Source organism: Mustela nivalis, assembly GCF_964662115.1.
Source record: "Mustela nivalis genome assembly, chromosome: 16".
Taxonomy (NCBI): Eukaryota; Metazoa; Chordata; class Mammalia; order Carnivora; family Mustelidae; genus Mustela; species Mustela nivalis.
Genome location: NC_139035.1, coordinates 54,024,784 through 54,043,217, shown reverse-complemented (window position 1 = coordinate 54,043,217; position 18,434 = coordinate 54,024,784). Strand labels below are relative to the sequence as shown.

Here is an 18,434-nt window from a genome sequence, read left to right as displayed (position 1 = left end):
TATGATCTCTATCTGTCAGATAAATAAATAAAATCTTTAAAAAAGAAAAAAAAGTCAATTTCTAGGATTGCTGGTGATTAAGACTCAACTGTTCACTTTATAAAAGTGCAAGATTTACAAGGTTGCTTATAAAGGTTTAGAGGTTGCTAAAGACTGAAGTCTTTTTGTTTTGTTTTGTTTTTAATTTTTTTCATTTATTTATTTGTTTTTCCTTACCATAGCACATACCCTCCCCAATGTCCATCACCCAGCCACCCCATAGCTTCCACCCCCTCTTCCCTCCAGCAACCCTCAGTTTATTTCCAAGATTAAGAGTCTTTTATGGTTTGTCTCCCTCTCTGGTTTCATCTTGTTTCATTTTTCCCTCCCTTCCCCTATGATCCTCTGCCTTGTTTCTCAAATTCCTCATGTCGGTGAGATCATATGATAATTGTCTTTCTCTGATTGACTTATTTCGCTTAGCATAATACCCTCTAGTTCCATCCATGTCATTGCAAATGGCAAGATTTGGGGTTTTTGTTTTTTGGGGGTTTTTTTGATGGTCTTGAGTGTAATTGAGGACTAGTTAGAAAATAAAACATGCAGTTATGTCGTGTAACTGTGATGTAGCAAAAATACACTTCGATGGTGATGACTCAAGCACAGCCCCACCTTCCACAGCTAAAGCAGAATGAAAGATAATAGGTCTGCAGTTCTCAGTCTTCAAGTGTCAGAGCTTCCACTCTGCTTAGACTGCTAAAGACACCCACTGTGATCTTGGGCTACAAGAAGTAGCAGTGTCCACAGATTCTGTCCATGCATTGTTACTAGGGTGTATACTCTTAGTGTTGCTCATTTACAAATCTGATAATAACCCAGAGTAAAAAGAGTTGTCCTAATCACCATTATCACCCGTTCACGAAGGTGGACCTGTCATTGATGTCTGCTTAAATCAAATGATAATATATATTATTTATATATATTTATAGCATCTTATGGAAGAAAATAAAATAGCAGTGATGACTACTATTTACCAAGTTCATATTAAATTCTAGGAATTGCTCTCATTCAATACTTAATCCAGCTCTAGCAAAGAGGTGCTATTACTATCCCCATTTCATAGACAGGAATACTGGGAATTAAGAATAGAAGTAACCAGAGCACCTGGGTGGCTCAGTGGGTTAAGCTTCGGCCTTCAGCTCAGGTCATGATCTCAGGGTCCTGGGATCGAGACCCTCGTCGGGCTCTCTGCTCAGCAGAGCACCTGTTCCCTCCTCTCCCTCTGCCTGCCTCTCTGCCTACTTGTGATCTCTCTCTCTCTGTAAAATAAATAAATAAAATCTTAAAAAAAAAAAAAAAGAATAGAAGTAACCTACCTAAGATTACATATGGAGAAGAGCTAGAATTCACCCCAAAGCAATATGGTGGTTCTAAGAGCCCATGCTGTTCTCAGCTTCTTTACACTGCAGCAGAAGGAGACTATGCTGTCTTCCTGGATGACAGGACTTAATTCCACAGTAAATTAAACCTTCCAAGGTTGACATATACACCTAACATCAATCAAATGAGACTGACAATAATGTTTTGTTTCAAACTGGATAAAATGATTTTAAATTATATAAAAAAGGCTAAATGGTCAAACTAGTCCAGAAAATTGTGAAAGAAAAAAAATGCCAAGGTGACATCTTCAGTATTTCAACTTATCATAAAGCCACTGAATCATGACATGGTATGGTATTAGCATAACAACAGACAAATGATCACTTGAGCAGACTAGAGGTTAGATACAGATACAAGTATACATGAGAACTTAACTTATTATAGAAGCAACATTTTATTTCAGTGGGAAATAATGGTTTTTTTTTTTTTTAAATAGTACTGACCTGACAGTCCATGTGTAAGAAAAAAAGATCTTTCTATTATATCCTAACTAAATTCCAATAAATTAAAATTTTAATGTGAAAAAATAGAAAGCTTAGAAAAAGAATTATATATAATTTAAAGATTAGACAGATCTTTCCAAAGAAAAACAAAACAAAACAAAAACCAGAAACTATGACTTAAAAGAAAAGCTAGGGGCACCTAGCTGAAGGGTCTGTCTTCAGCTCATGTCATGATCCTGGGGTTCTTTTTTTTTTTTTTTTTTTAAGATTTTTATTTATTTATTTGACAGCCAGAGATCAAAGTAGTCAGAGAGGCAGCAGAGAGAGAAGGAAGCAGACTCCCTGCTGAGCAGAGAGCCCAATGCGGGGCTCCATCCCAGGACCCTGGGAGCATGACCTGAGCCAAAGGCAGAGGCTTAACCCACTGAGCCACCCAGGCACCCCATGATCCTGGGGTTCTGGGATTAGAGCTCCATGTTGGTTGGGCTCCCTGTTCGAAGGGGAGCCTGCTCCTCTCTCTCCCTCTGCCCCTCCCCACCCTGCTCGTGCACTCTCTCTAATAAATAAGTTAAATCTTTAAAATTAAAGAAAAAGAAAAGATTTTTTAAAAAGAAAAATAATTATATATAGCTAGAAAATAATTTGATTGTCTCTTGCTGGCCATATAACTTCCTCAAAAAACAAAACAAAACAAACGTTAAACTCTAAGAGACAGTTTGGTAAAATACAGCTGTAACACACATTATAGAAAAATAGGTTATTTCCACATAATATACAAAGAACTTCTAATAATTTAAGATAAAAAGGTAATTCAATAGAAAATAATGTGCAAAATATGGATAATTTAGAGGGGAGATATCAAAGGGTCAATAATATTTGGAAATATTTATACCTTGCCAAAAAAGTCAAGAGAATGCAAACTAATTAGAGAAATAAGTAATAATTAAGAAATAATAAAGTAATAAACAAGCAAAAACTGAAAGGAGTGGTAATTTTAATAGTTTGTGAAGAAACAGATCATGGAAACTCTCATTGTCTGTGATAAAGTGAATTACCTCAACCTTTTAGAAAGTAATCCCTCAGTAATGATTAAAATTAAACATAATATACCTTCTGGCATAGCAATTCTTGCTAATCTATCCAATAAAAAACAAATACAACCATATATGCATATATTTTCAAATATTGTTTTTAGCAGTAAGGAAATGTCAATAGGATAAAAACTGGATAATTTGTTTTCAGTCATGAAAGGAATATTATGTAACAGAAAAAGAATGAGTCTATCCTCTAATGTTAAGTGTAAAAAATAAGTTGCAGATTAACAGGTGTAGAATAAACATATCTTGCAAAAAATTTTTTAAAAAGAGAAAGCTTATATATGTGTGGGTATATTTGCTTTGGTTATATGAGCATACCAGAAAGTGTGGGATAATATATCCCCAAATATTACGTTATCTTTTTAAGAGGGTAGCTGGCAATGGAGAGGGATGGGAAGAAGGTAGAGGTGAAAGGCCATAATCAACTATATACCTATCTCTATATCTACATTTATTATAAATATATAAATACTATATTACATATACTCTTTCTCTAGTTTCCAGATGCAAATCTACTATCTGAAATGAGAAAGTAATGTTAGCAATTTTAAAAGAAAAGGATGACATTTTGAAAGAGAACATTTAATTTTATTTCAACAAATATTTATTGTACAATTTATTCCATGTGAGAAGCTTCGCCAGGGAGTCCGTTGTTAAGAGAAATTGCTATATGGAGTCAAGTATTTCATGCTGTTGGTCCTTGTATATCTATATGTTGTATTGATTAAGTAGTCTTAGAGTTATGCAATTACATGAAGACATGAAGTCTTCCAAAAAATAATAACTTAAAAGAAAACTGAAAATCTAAGAAGCACTCAACTAAAAAATAATTATGGTAGGCAAGAGAGCTCTGAAATAAGCATTTTATTTCTAGCCAATAACTATAATTCTATATAATAGATTTCAATGTAAAATTACTGTTTTAGAGAACATCTATCTCTCGCTTATTCAGGTCAGGAAGAGATTCTTTGGTGCTAGTTTTCGGGGATTCGGCAATACTCCATAATCCTTCCTGTGGCCCATGTATATATAAAAAACCTTGGGAAGTTAAACAAAGTGTTAATCTCATACATTTTGGCCATACTATGGTAAATATGCTCTTAAGCCTAGGAAAGAATAGAATACAATATTTAGCTAGCTGGCTCCTTAAAAATCTTAGACACATTTATTTTTAATAATGGTTGCAGGATATTTTCAGGAAGGTAATCCAATTAGATGCCACTTCTGTTAGCTTATTGACCATAAGGACAATGGCCTTCTCCACGTAAAAGTCCTTCAAAAAATTTCTGTAGAAGTAGATTCATGTCTTCCAATTCAGTACTGTCAAAAAGACATTTTCTTTCTAAGTCTAACTTTTTAAATGAGAAAAATAGCTCATTTCTAGTTGTAAACATTTATAGTAGAGAAAATTAGTTTGTTTGTTTTTTTCCCAAAGATCAAATGACTGTCTCCAGTGTCATTACATCCAATCTCTTAACCTCTTCTGGATATCTTATCCAAGATATATTTCTTTATTTTAAAGATTTTATTTAATTTGAGAGAGAAAGCATGAGCATGAGTGGGGTGAGGGTCAGAGAGAGAGAGGGAGAGGCAGAGTCCCCACTGAGCAAGAAGCCCCCCACAGGACTTGCTCCCAGGACTCTGGAATCATGACCTGAGCTGAAGGCAGATGCTTAATCGAGTGAGCCACCCAAGCACCCTTCAAGTTTTATGTTATGAACGGTTTTTCTCAGCCTCAATACCAAGTTCCAAATCAATTTACTATTAGCTCAACTGCACAGACTGTCTCCTAAGTTTTAATTCTTTCAAGTGCTGCCAGACCTTGACCTGAACTCGGAATGTTCTGGCTTGAGAGGCAAAGAAGTGGTATTCTACGTATCAGTAGGGTTGAATTTAGCTATCATAACCCTTCCATTTTTCATGTACGTGACAAGTATCAAGAAGCCCTGAGTTTGACCTTGACTCCTTTTTTGGTGTGTGTCCACTGAGCATTGTACCTCCAAAACAAATAGAATCCTGTATCTTTTCTACAACCTTTGCTCTTTAGGTTTCTTTGATCTTCCCTACATGCAGACACATCTGCTATGCTCATAAGGAACACATTTAAACCTTCTTTTCGCCCTAGGATAGTGTGGTCCACTCCAAGGAGTTTTTAAAATTAACAACTGCAAGCCATGTAGTAAAATCTGGATACTGGGTCATTGCTAATTATAAATTAGGACACAGTCATCAAGCAACTAGACAACTGACATGTGGGGGGAGCCCATTTTGTTGCCACTTATTAGTAAGAATGCCCTCTCAAAATCCTAGGTGATAATCCTTCTGGAAGAAACTCTTTTCCCTTTGATTTAAGATAGAAAATGTTGGTCAGTCCTTCTCTATCCTAATTTTTGTTACTTTTTTCTGACTTTGATTTTGTGTAGAGTTACAAATGTGGTTATCAATATATATTTACTCTGGAAATATGTCTTTTAAATTTTTACAATAACTATGCTCAGGGAAAACATATAATCTAATCAGCTGTGAGTACAGTTACTTACTGAATTCTATCTCCGTGTACATGGCATTAAATGGGCATACAATTTGGGCCCTGCCATCCAGAAGCTTACAGGCTATTTAGGAGATGAAATATATACTCCAAATTTTAAGGGACGTTGCAAGACAATGGTAAGAGAGAAACCAAAATAGTATGTAAAAAAAATGATTTTTTTAATGGCCTATATACATTTTTCTAGGGTTCTTTTACCCGCAAAGCATGAGCGTATTACCACTATAGCCTTAAAAAATTTAGCCAAAAAAAAAAAAAGGAATATTAAACATTGTAATATTCCATTACAAAATGTTTCTTTTTTTCTGGCCCATGCTCAGGCCCATGTGTTAGTTAAACAGGATCATCCTTTGCTTGCCTTTTTCAAGGCTTATCTCGTATATCTGAGACTAGAATTTGCTATTGCTTTACTTTCTACTTGATGCACGTGTGAGATTCAGAAACTCAATTGTGCATCCTCAGAAAATGCAAAGTCTGATTCCTCCACCATCACCATCCAAAAAAAAAAAGGAGTGACATATTTAGAGTACATACCAATAATGCAAAGCGGGGAGTTCTGATGTTTCATTTAATTGAGTTATAAACAAGAAAACTGTCAAATCCTGCCGCTGCCCCATTGATGCCTGTGGATGTGTGAATTTCCTCCATGTGTGTGCTCTGTGTTCTTTAGCACACCCACAGTGGAGATGAATCACTAAGGTGTGTATTAGTCTGACAGTCCTAGAAAGTATCACGATGAAAAGCCAAACCCAGGAAACAGCATTTCATTTAGTTCCTGGTGTACTGCTAATTGATCCCAAACCTTTCATTACTGTCTAGTGCAAAAGACTAAGTCGAAAGGAGGCATTTAGAAAGTGGCTTAAGTGAAAACAAGGCACGGCAAAATTCTAGGTCTTGTGAACTTCACTTGCTCGGTTCCTGTGTTGTCACACTGATTCTAAATTTATCTTTTATTTCAGGTCACTTGGAAACCCCCACTCATGCAGAATGGAGACCTGATTAGCTATGAGATCCGCATGCCGGATCCTCGTATCACAATAACCAATGTGACTCCCTCAGTGTTAAGTCAAGTAATTACTCATCTGATTCCTTTCACTAATTACTCAGTCACCATTGTGGCTTGCTCAGGAGGTAACGGGTACCTAGGAGGGTGCACAGAGAGTTTACCTACCCATGTTACCACCCACCCAACCCTACCTCAGGGCATTAACCCATTGTTGGTGGTTCCACTAAGTGAGTCATATGTTGGAATTTCGTGGCAGCCACCATCCAGACCAAACGGACCCAATTTGAGGTAAGAGAAAGTGACTGTGCATTTGGATTTTGCTATGGTCTTATCTCCAGGAAGGAAGGAAGGAAAGAAAGAAGGAAGGAAGGGAGGCTTTTACTCACGTATGAATGTAGAACTAATTCCTAATTGGATACCCCCACTCATAACTCGAATACAATTTCATATTGTGTATCTCGACTTATATGGAGCCATAGAAGTTCGAGATAGAAATATAATTTTGTGAAGCTCTAAAACCCCTTCAAACAACAATCACTGCTCCCTAACAATTTTTGATGTAATCCTTCTCTTGATTTTCAGAATATGTTTTTATTATATGTTAGACAAACTCGATGCCTGTTCTGAATGATACATTTACACAAAAATGCCTCAAAATTCTGAAGCTAACACAATAATTCTCTGGCAGGGTATTATTATCTGGAAACTTGTAAAGAATGTGGTCAGGGACATAGATAAGATGAAAGAAACGTGTGTGATTCTGAAATAGCTTTTTAACAACCTCAACTTGACACTCAGCCAAGAGCAGCAAGTTGATAATATTATCATTATTTATAAAGCAGTGATGGGTTGATGTCTTAAAAAACCATTAACTTTATAAGCATTTTGTATTTCCACTTTGTGTGAAACTGGTGATAATGTTTTGGCAAATCTGAAATAGAAGAAATCTAAAATGTTATCATTCTTACTGATAATAGTAAAATGTGAATGTAGCTGATTGTTTCAAAATAATTGAATACCTGAAACTTGAGCCAGAAGACAGTGATTATCTGGGGGAAAAAAACTTCATGATTGTAAATTAAGATGTTTTCTTTTCGTTTATGTGCACACACCAGGCACTCATGCTATGAAACAACCTGAGTTTTGGTAATAACATTAGTTGAGATAATCCCAATGTTTCTGCTTGTCTTTTGCTTTAGATATGAGCTTCTGAGACGTAAAATCCAGCAACCACTTGCATCAAATCCCCCAGAAGATTTAAATCTGTGGCACAATATTTATTCAGGAACTCAGTGGTTTTATGAAGATAAGGGTCTTAGCAGGTGAGATTACAAAAACTATAAAAACAAACGCTGGCATTTAGTCTTGAGCACGTTGACTAGTTCAGAGTATCTTTGTGTCTTCATTGTGTGCGCATGTTATCAGTTGTGCAATAAAACATGTTGGGTGATTATCTGTGGCATTAATCATCGAACTGCAACAGTCAGCATGTTTCATGTTTGCCATCTTAACTGTACACTTAAAATAAGCCTTTTGAATTCAAACTTGTACATGTTTAAGCTCTAGCAAGACATGAAAACTTAATAGAGAAATTTGGAAAAACTGAACATCCATAAAATGGGGGAGGAGGGGAGAATGACTGGACACTTACCAAATGCTTAGTACTTCTGGAAAATAATTGTTCCAAGTCACTGATCCAACCCACAAAAAATTGTTTAGTTGGCACACCTCAGATTTGAAAGAATTCCACGTAGGGTTTAAAGGAACCAGGAGACAGGCAAACAGGATGTCAGCGAAGAGCACCTTGTGGGAGAGCCCGCTGACCTGGGTGCGTTTCACCCAGCGCTGGAGAACGGGTCTGGGACTTCACGCAAGTCATGTAACTTCTCCAGGCTTAACTTGGTCGATAAAATGAAGAGATTGGACGGAACTGAATCATTTCTCAGCTTTGATGAGTCCAAGCAATGTAATCAAATCACCAGAAAACAAAACAAAAACCCACAAAGAGTGTTGTATGAATGCTTTTCAGACGTGTTTTTCAATAACTTTCCTATAAGCTTTATTATTTTCCTGGACTCACTACTGACTGGCTCTACTCTGACCACTGTGTACAGCTCTGGCCTTGCCTCCCTCCTCTTCCTCACCGAGGCTTGGCCCAGCCTCGTTCCCCGCACTTCCAGGGCCTGTGATGTGCCATACTTCCCGGCTCAGCTTCTCCCCGCCGCTGCCCTCTCTCTTTGTCTGACCAGCTTATCCGTCTCACGCTGGCCAGGAAGTTCCCTAGTGGCCTTCCCTGCCCTGACACTTGGTCTGACTCAGCTGCCCCTCTGTATTCTTACAACACCCTCACATATCACTAGAGTCAGTAATGTACTGGCCTGGGGACTTGTCTGGACACCCCATTATGTCCTCAGATCCACCCTGAGGCAGGGCTTTGCTTTCATAACTTCTGAACCTTCAGTCCCTAGACTACTATCTGCACATCCTGGGCCCAGGAATAGTTGTTAAATGAATGAATATGTTAACTCAGGAAAGGGTGGGTTATTTCATTTCTCTGTGCCTTAGGAATGTTAATTGTATTGTTATTCTCTTTAGGGGGATGGATGGAACTAGGGAAAATCTCCATCCTTCTTAAAGGATTGTGATGGGAAAAACTTACAGATATTGTAAGGATCTGGGGGGTGGGGAGGCAGCATGAATCTGATGAAGCTATAGAGCGAACCACAGGAAATTGCCATTTTTGGGTAAGTCAACCTAAATTATCATGGCCACTAGACTGTTCACTATTTTTAATTATTTACTTCATCCAACACCATTCTACAATTACCACTTCAGTTGAAGAAATTCATGTATTCAGCAATTTCTTCTTGCTGAAAGGCCCTAGGATAAGACAAAAATGAATTCAGCATAACCCTTGGACTCAGAGACCTCACTCACAGTCTAGTGCAGGAAAACATACCACCCCCATGGCTATGTGTGTACTAATTGCTTTTTTTTTTTTTAAGATTTTATTTATTTATTTGAGAGCGAAAGAGCATGGGGGGAAGGGTGGAGCGGGGGTCAGTCCCAGGACCCTGAGATCAAGACCTGAGCCAGAGGCAAATGCTTAACCAACTGAGCAACCCAGGCGCCCTTGTATTAATTGCTGTCATCCCAGTTCGCTGCTTGGTCACCAGTACTGCATAGGACAATCATATAGAAAAGTAACTTTCTACAATCTGTGAACTCTGAAGGCCTTAAATATACCATTTCTAAAATAGACAGACCTTGACTATGTAACATTACTGAATCAGATGTTTAGCCATGAGATGTTTGAAAAAGAGAATAAACCTCAGAAAATTAATGTTTCTTTGTAGAAGAAATGAAAAGTTATAAAAGAGAAGCCAAAGCCAAATATTTATTATTGAAATTTTAGTGATACCTCTAAGAATTTTTAATGAGAAGTCCAAATCTAAGATCTAAGAAAAGAGATATAGTTTAATCCCCAGAAATCAAGTTGAAATGTAAGGTGACATAAACATAGGGATGACAGCTATTTCTAAAAGGGAGGTATACTTCTAACAAAATATGCTGAGTGGTATTTTGACTAGCCTCATAATACTAAATGCCAAGGGATTTTTTTTTTTTCCTGCTAAGACTAGCAAAAAAATAAATAAATAAATAAAAATCTTTTTTATTCAAATAACTACTATGGCCCATGTAAGCAGCTTGTGTAAAAAAAAAAAAAAAAACAACAACAATATGCATTAAACATAAACAGTGTGAGTCTTCATATGATGAGAACTTTTTTTTCTAGCCCTCTACCCTTTGTAAGTCCAAAAAAAAAAAAAGTCTAGGGTCCCTTTCAGCCCATGGAGGATTCTCTCACAGCTCTAAGAGGAAACTGGAAATTAGTCCACTGATGGGCACTGTGTGCTGTGACCGTTCTTCTTTTACGAATTGATCTTTCTCAGTAGAGGCTGCCATTACCCACCTTGACTGCTAGCAGCTAGGGCTCACGGCCCCTGCTGGTAAGCCAGGGAGGGGTCTCTCAGACTGCACAGGGGAGGACCCGAGCTCTCAGCTCACTTTGTTACCCACCTGTCTCACAGCTCCTTAATGACCCTACCCTTTGGCTTTTGTCTTCTGGACTTATTTGTTTGGTTGCTATTTTTTGGAGTGGGGAGGACTAATTGAATTCTAAAGCCTTTAAGAGAACAAGCAATTTCCTATTCTCCTCAGACTCCATCATTCCTTCTTTCTTATCTTACATATACATAAATAAGTGGAACACTGAGGTGTCTCTCTCCATCTTGACCTGATATCACCACAGCTATATCTAGAATCTGTTTTTAAAATGGCACTTTTCTTGATATAAAAAGTAAAATTAAGATTCACTGGTCATCCCTTTATGAATGTATCTGTGAGTGTAAATATAAATTGAAGTCAATTTCGTTGGTCAAATGATCTATTTTGGTTAGCTGTATGTTTATGATAGATAGAGAACACACCAATTTAATACAAATTATTATGATATTCTGAAGTTCAAATCATTCTAGTAGTTATTTTTCCCATTTTATCTCCATGTACAGAATAGAATATTCTGAGCTAATTATCTAAATAATTTAGTTTAAACAAAAATAGTTTTGTTCCTATGATTGTCTTAGGTAAGAGGTGATTTTATCTGAGCTACACAGTTATGTTGTCTCATTATTGAATTTTTGCTCTATGTAGACATGAACTCCGTGTACCTGTAAGTTTATATGATTTGTCAGTTCCTAACTTTTCTTCCTTAATAATTCTGTGCAAAATAGTCAAGTTATGGTTGTTGGGGGAACCATAACTTTGGGTTCCCTGACATTTTCATCACTTGGAAAACCTGGTGAACATGCTGTTATCATCTGAAGCTGAGGTGAGCCAGGAAAGGTTTAATGGGGGGCAGCGACCTCCTCATTGTAAACATCAGTTCACCCTTATGATTTCCAGTGCCTTTTTTCTGAGTGATCAGATAAAACTACCAAGAACACAGTGATGGCATGCCCTCTTTTTTGTTTTGGATTTGATGCAGGAGGAACAAGTTATAAGAAATAATAAGTTATTTTTTCTATTTTAAGGAAGATGTTGACTTGTAGATAATAGAACCTTAGCTGCAATTAAATTTATAAAGGGAGGTATGTTCCAACTCCTGTTCCTTTTCTAAATGTACTTCTTTGCAATGATAGTCTGGAAAGAGACTTCCATGTGACTCCTCAAGGATGCATTAATTGTCTTATCTTTAAATGAAAGTATTCAGGGTGCCTGGGTGGTGTAGTTGGTTAATTGCCTGACTCTTTATTTCAGTGTGGGTCATGATCTCAGGATCCTGGGCTTGAGTCCCACGTCTGGCTCCATGCTCAATGGGGAGTCTGCTTGAGGATTCTCTCTCTCCCCTGGCCCCTCTACCCCGCCTCTAAAATAAGTAAATAAATCTTTTTTTAAAAGATTTTATTTAGGGGCACCTGGGTGGCTCAGTGGGTTAAAGCCTCTGCCTCCGGCTCAGGTTCTGATCCCAAGGTCCTGGGATTGAGCTCCTTTGCTCAGCAGGGAGCCTGCTTCCTCCTCTCAATCTGCCTGTCTCTCTGCCTACTTGTGATCTCTGCCTGTCAAATTAATAAATAAAATCTTTAAAAAAATAAAAATAAAAAGATTTTATTTATTTATTTGACAGAGACATAGAGTTAAGAGAGCACGAGTGGAGGGAATTGCAGAGGGAGAGGGAGAAGCAGGCTCCCCACTGATGAGGAGCCAAAGGCAGATGCTTAACCTTCTTAGCCACCCAGGTGCCCTGTAAATAAATCTTTTAAATAAATAAATGAAAGTATTCAAAATTAAATATTCATCTTATTTTCAAAAAATAGTTGGACTTGAGTATTTTAAAATTAAATTCTTTAGCTAAATATATCATAAAATCTAAGTTTAAATTTTATTGGCATAGATTCTAATTTTTTTAAACCTTCCAAAATGAAATGTTTCAAGCCCTAAAAGAGGATGTAGTTTCTGGGAGATAATATTTAAAAGAATAGACCTTTCATTCCCCTCCTTTGCAATAAGATCAAATGTACACAGATGACATGTGCTGCTTTGCTAATATGGAAAGACAGGGCCAGTTCCAGGAGACCTGGTGGGATCTGCCCAGGGAAGGCAGGGGGAGGTAGGAAACCCTCTCCCCACCCATCGCCCTGGATGTAGCCTATGTTGCCTATAGAAGCCAGGGACTGCTGGGACCTTCAGTCTTACCCTTTTATCTTCTAACCTCTTCTTAATGCCTTGCTCCTGGGCTTCCCTCTCTTCCAGTTCTTCTCCTGAGTGTTCTTTTCACAGGCAGCTCTGGCCACTGCTTTGTATTTGGGTTTTTCACGCTTTTGTAGAACTGTGGTTTCAGTAAACAGTGTCAATTGCAGAAAAAGGAAAGAAAAGAAAAAAAAATGGAAGTGGAAGGAAGGCTTTTCTTCCATGACCATTAATATGAAGTAGATCCTTTTATTTTCTTTGTTAATGTCACAATGTGAATAAAAGTCAGGTCTCAGAATGAAAGCCAACTTCTATACACGTTGTTGTGCCATCTCATAGGAAGAGACTTATTCAAAATAAGCAAATATGTGTCTATTTCACATTTAAATTAAAGTAGTAGAGTCACAGTGTCTCCAATGAATTTTTTTTCATTGCTCTAAACTTACCTCAAGCTATCCTTTTGCAAGTGCCATTGTATGAAACCTTACCTCAAGAAAAATGAGTCTCCAAATGTGGAAGAATGCATTTTTGTCATAGGAGATTTTTTTTTCCCCTCATGTTTTATTCAAAACCAAAAAACAAACAAAAAACCCCCCAAACTAGTTTCTTTGCATTTTTTTCCAACGTGATGACATAGTAGAGCAAAGAAAGAAATTACAGCAAAATTATTTTAAGTGTGTCCTTCTGGCAGCATGATTGTAAATGGCCACAATAATATGACAGCAGCTGCTTGCCCTCGCAATCTGGAAAGTACCGTGTGATGAAAACTTTCAAGGGCGATAAGCATTGCTCTTCAATATCAAAAGAAAAAAATCTTCAGTAGCATTTTTAGAAATGGTAAGTAAGTGGTATAAAGAACAAGCAGATACCGTCAATGAAATATATATATATATAAATATATATATTGCAGATTTAAGTAGTAGAAATAAATGTTGCATTTTTGCTTGCTTATGTGTTCATTCCCACAAAGGATTTGGGCGTGTAAGGAACAGTATGCTGTCTGAGGTTTTTCAAATCCTCCCAGGTGTGCTGCTGCACTCCAGCACGTGCTGGGCTGTGGCAGATATGAAGAAGAGTTAGTGGAAGAAGCAAGTGAGTAGCCTGCATTTTCAGAAGCATGATTTATATTGGTGACAATATTGACACATGAATTCTGTTAGGACATCAATAAAGTTGACACATTTTTAATTCTGATGAAAATAACCTGAGGCATTCTGTGGCTGCACTGTAGAATTTTATTGGTTACAAAAACACATCAGACCCTTTCAAGATACAAGCCTTCACACGTTTTGCCCTGGAATGTTGCTTCCCACTAGACAAATGTCTTCATTGCACAAAATGCCACTTGTCATCAGTACCTATCCCAAATATTACCTCCTCCGTGAAGACTGGATGACTGGATGAGGTTCAGCTAGATGCTCTATCTGAACCATGTTGGAAGAAAAGGGAATAAATGAACCCATATTTTAGGAGTTCTCATTTAAAAACATATTTCTGTAAATAGGTATGTTCTCCAGTGGAACAGATATCCTGTTCGTTATGTTTAGCATCTAGAATGTTGTTAATGTTCAACAAATATTCTTAAATGAATGAACGAATGAATGAATGAGTGAATGAATGAATGAAATGATGTAGCAACATGAGAAACAGTATAATGTATAAAAGAAACATCTTGCTAAATCTTAGTAGGACTTCTTTGTTGGACAGGTAGATTTTTTTGATACTAGTTTACCAAATTGTATATGCCCTGAGTTATGAGACTGAATGCTTTAGTAACTATGAAATATCCATTCATTCATTTATGAAATTTGCTACTCTGTAAATAAACAGATTCCTGGGTTATAAGAACTTCAACATCTAAATGGAACCTAACTTTCTAATTCACTTGAGCAGGAACAACTGAATCTTGAAATGAGTACATTACCATAAATAAGTTTTTAGTATAAATTATATTTTACAAGGAAAAATACCATAATCATTTCTTATAACACAACAAAAATTTCCATTTTCTGTGTTTTGGTGAAGGGAGACCTTGAGGGTGGTCTCAGACAAATTAATAATTTAGAGAATAAGCGTTGTAATAACCCAGTATTCCTAAATGGACCTCAAACACTAGGTATTACTGAGTAAAGAATAGACCCTATATGAAGTGTACATTCACTTTGCAGATTTCAAAAGCTGTTTCTTACAGAGTTTAAAATGGTACTTTTTTTTTTTTAAAGATTTTTATTTATTTATTTGTCAGAGAGAGAGCGAGCGAGAGCGAGCACAGGCAGACAGAGTGGAAGGCAGAGTCAGAGGGAGAAGCAGGCTCCCTGCGGAGCAAGGAGCCCGATGTGGGACTTGATCCCAGGACGCTGGGATCATGACCTGAGCCAAAGGCAGCTGCTTAACTAACTGAGCCACCCAGGCGTCCCTAAAATGGTACTTTTTGAAGACGGTCTTATGACACACAATTAGTATTTAGAGAAGAAATTGGTTTGATATACCTAAGTTTTGCATGAGGATATGATATCAATGAGTCTAGAATTTTTCTTTTAAAAGTATCCTTTTATTATTAACTAAATGGAATGTCACATTTGATGTCAATAATCAACCTCAGTCCATCCAAAAATGAGCTTACCTCAAGTGGACAGAAAAAAAAAAACCACTTTAAGTACACTAATACGTGTATTCTTTTTTGACATGAAGTAGCAAAATACAAACTGAGACATATAGTCATAAGTATATACACTGGATAACATAAAGATTAGGTTTGGGATGCAATGAAAATGATGTATTTTTGTATTTTATAGAAGAGAATTCAAGATTCTATATCCTTAAAAAGTTAACCAATTGGAAGTTAAAGAAAATGCAAAAGACAGATGCATGACATCAAGTCAAATGCCTATTGATTTCCCAATTAAATAAAATGATGAATAATGGAAAGAATTTAAGATTAGAAATGAGACTAGAGGCTTGTTTAGTCATCTTAACTAGTCGTAGAGCCTTAGGCAAATCCTTTTACCTTCTTAGGGTCTCAGTTTTCTTATCTGTAAAATGTAGCAGGTATTTTATTATTTGAAGTGGAAATATTCTACACCCATGTATCACTCAAAAATTTTAATATTACTTTGGAAATGGACACTCCAGTTATCTATATGACCTCAATTTCTTCTGTGCATGTATAAATTGTATATTTCAGCACAGCCAATTTATGATGGAATAGCCTAAAATCCCTACAGAAGTTGTTTACAATGTATCATTTAGTCAGTGATGTTAATTCCATTTGCAGAAAAGAACCACACAAATGGTATCACTTTAAAGCCAGCAAGATTACTAAATGTATAATAGCATAGACATGTGAAAGAAAGATTCAACTGTTGTAAGAGAGAAGATTAGGCATCCAGACTCTAGCTAAATTTGTGTTAAGCCATTTCATGAAGTAAAACACAATTAAAAGTATTTCACTCCAGGAGAAAGCTAATGAAGCCAAGGTCGCTGGTTCAATTCCCAAGTGAGCCATTAGCTTTTGTCTTACTCTGTTGTCACAGACTCGCTACCTCTTACCCCCAACTCACCATCTTTCAAATTTATACTAGTGGTTACAGAGGAAACTTGGTGAGACTGGATATATAAGCAAAAATCCATGTCCAGTGCTAGTAAAATAACTCAAAGGTCAAGCCCCAGTGATAGGACATCATCCAAGTACTGACACATCAGATTATCCTTATGATGATGATTATTATTATTGCCATCATTATTATGATGGGAGCATTGCATCGTGGTTAAAAGAGCGAGCTCTAGAATTGGACTGTCTGGGTTTGAATCTCTGCTGTTCCACTTACCAGCTTGACAACTTGGACAAGTTATTTAACTCTTTGAGCCTTAGTCTCCTCCTTTTCTAAAATAGTTGTTCTCATAGGGTAATTGTGAGGAACGAGTGAGTTAACCCATGTGGAAAATCCCTGAAACATACTAACTACTAAGTAAATGCTATTATTATCTTTCAGCTGTCTTGCTCATGTTGACTATTTGGCACTTGCCGAAAAACATTTGTGGTAGTTTCTTCTAGCTGCTAGAAATGAACTGGGTGACAAAAAACAATAGAAGTTTATTGTTTTGCACTTCTGGAGGCTAAAAGTCCAAAATTAAGTTGTTGTCAGGGTCATGCTTCCTTCAGTGTCTGGAGAAAAATTGTTTCTTGCCTGTTCCAACTTATGATGTGTTCCAAGTTGTTCCTTGGCTCGTGACTGTATAACTTCAATGTCTGCCCATCTTCACAAGGCCATCTTCTCCCTGTGTGTGTCTGTATCTGTATCAAAATTTTCCTCTGTTTTTATAAAGACATCAGTCCATTGCATTTTGGGCTTTCCTGAACCTAGTATGACCTCGACTTGACTGTGTCTGCAAAATCCCTATCTCCAAATAAGTTCACATTCACAGGTACCAGGGGTTGGAACTTAAACATACTGGTTGGGGGTTGGGAGCACAGAATTCAACCCATTACATCATACAAAGCAGGAAAAAAAAGAAAGAAAATAAGTCACAAGAAGAAAGGGTAAAGCAAACAAATGTAGAAAATTTGATGCTAGTACTTATTTGGGGGAAATAGGTAAATAGCCTCAAAGAAATCACTGTCCTTACCCATCACTACAACAGACCGACACCTTATATGTGGCTGAGTCACAGCCCTGCAAAAATATCTTTGGACCATGAGTGAAAAATAAGATGACTTCAACAAGCAGTAGAAGCAGACTTCAATATAGGTGGCAGCAAAATGCTGTGAGAATCCTGGCAGAATTATTTGACACAACCCTATAAATGGCATCCCCTCTTTGTCAAGCCTGATAAGTTGTGACTTACTGAAACACATTCCATGGGCCCTGCATTGGATGCAGGGTGTCTGGGATGACATCATAAACCCAAAAAAGGTGATGATGATCTAAGGCCAGCATATGCCCTGCGTACTGGATGACCCCGGGGATAGTGATGTGCTGTGTAACATGTTGAAGCAAATTTCATGGTCTAAGCCATTGTCCACGCAAAGCCTGACTGTGTCTATAAATAGCATTTTCCTATGTGGGTGGTTTTGAACCAAATGAAGAAAGCATGACAGTCTTCTGCCTGAAAGAGCCAAAAAAGACTTAAAAAAAAAAAATGATGGCTTTACTTTATCATTGATTTAATACGTGACTTGGGAAGTTCTCATCATCTCACATCCCCATGTCCAGTTTTCTCCTTCTGCAAAACAATACTCAGTTTCCACTGTATTGACTCAAGTAAATATGTTCACACGATAGCAAAATGTAGCTCACTGTAGCAAAACTCTCGGCGGGAGAATGTTGTACCCTTTGGTCACAGTTACGATTTAATTTAGGGGTTTATCAGTCTTCCAATGAGATTATGGGAGGGAAGGATAGGTGTAGGAAGAAAATGGTGATGAGGGATTCTGATATTTGAAAATGGATGAGTTTCCCAAAAGAAGAGCATAAAACTGTCTGGATCAAATTCAGATAGAACGCTGGCCTGTTGCCAGGTTTGTAATTGCATCTTGAATTGAGCTGTAATCCTCACCACTTCCGAAAACAGTAAGAGTGAGAGAACGATAAACCACATTTGTTTTAAAGAGTGGTTATTTGCTTTAGCATTCCTAATAAAATATTTTCCCTGACACTGTGGTGAAGGCTCCA

The 18,434-nt window shown here is 37.1% G+C and overlaps 1 protein-coding gene across 1 annotated transcript in view; it reads left to right on the top strand.

Moving 5' to 3' along the window:
• Window positions 1-18,434, top strand: part of USH2A (usherin) — a gene marked incomplete at its 5' end in the record, with an annotated part of 618,561 nt that overhangs the window by 386,972 nt on the left and 213,155 nt on the right. The window contains 2 exons of the mRNA XM_082703057.1: window positions 6,467-6,801; window positions 7,713-7,835. Coding sequence (XP_082559183.1) covers window positions 6,467-6,801; window positions 7,713-7,835 — 458 coding nt within the window. The remainder of the gene's footprint in view (window positions 1-6,466; window positions 6,802-7,712; window positions 7,836-18,434) is intronic.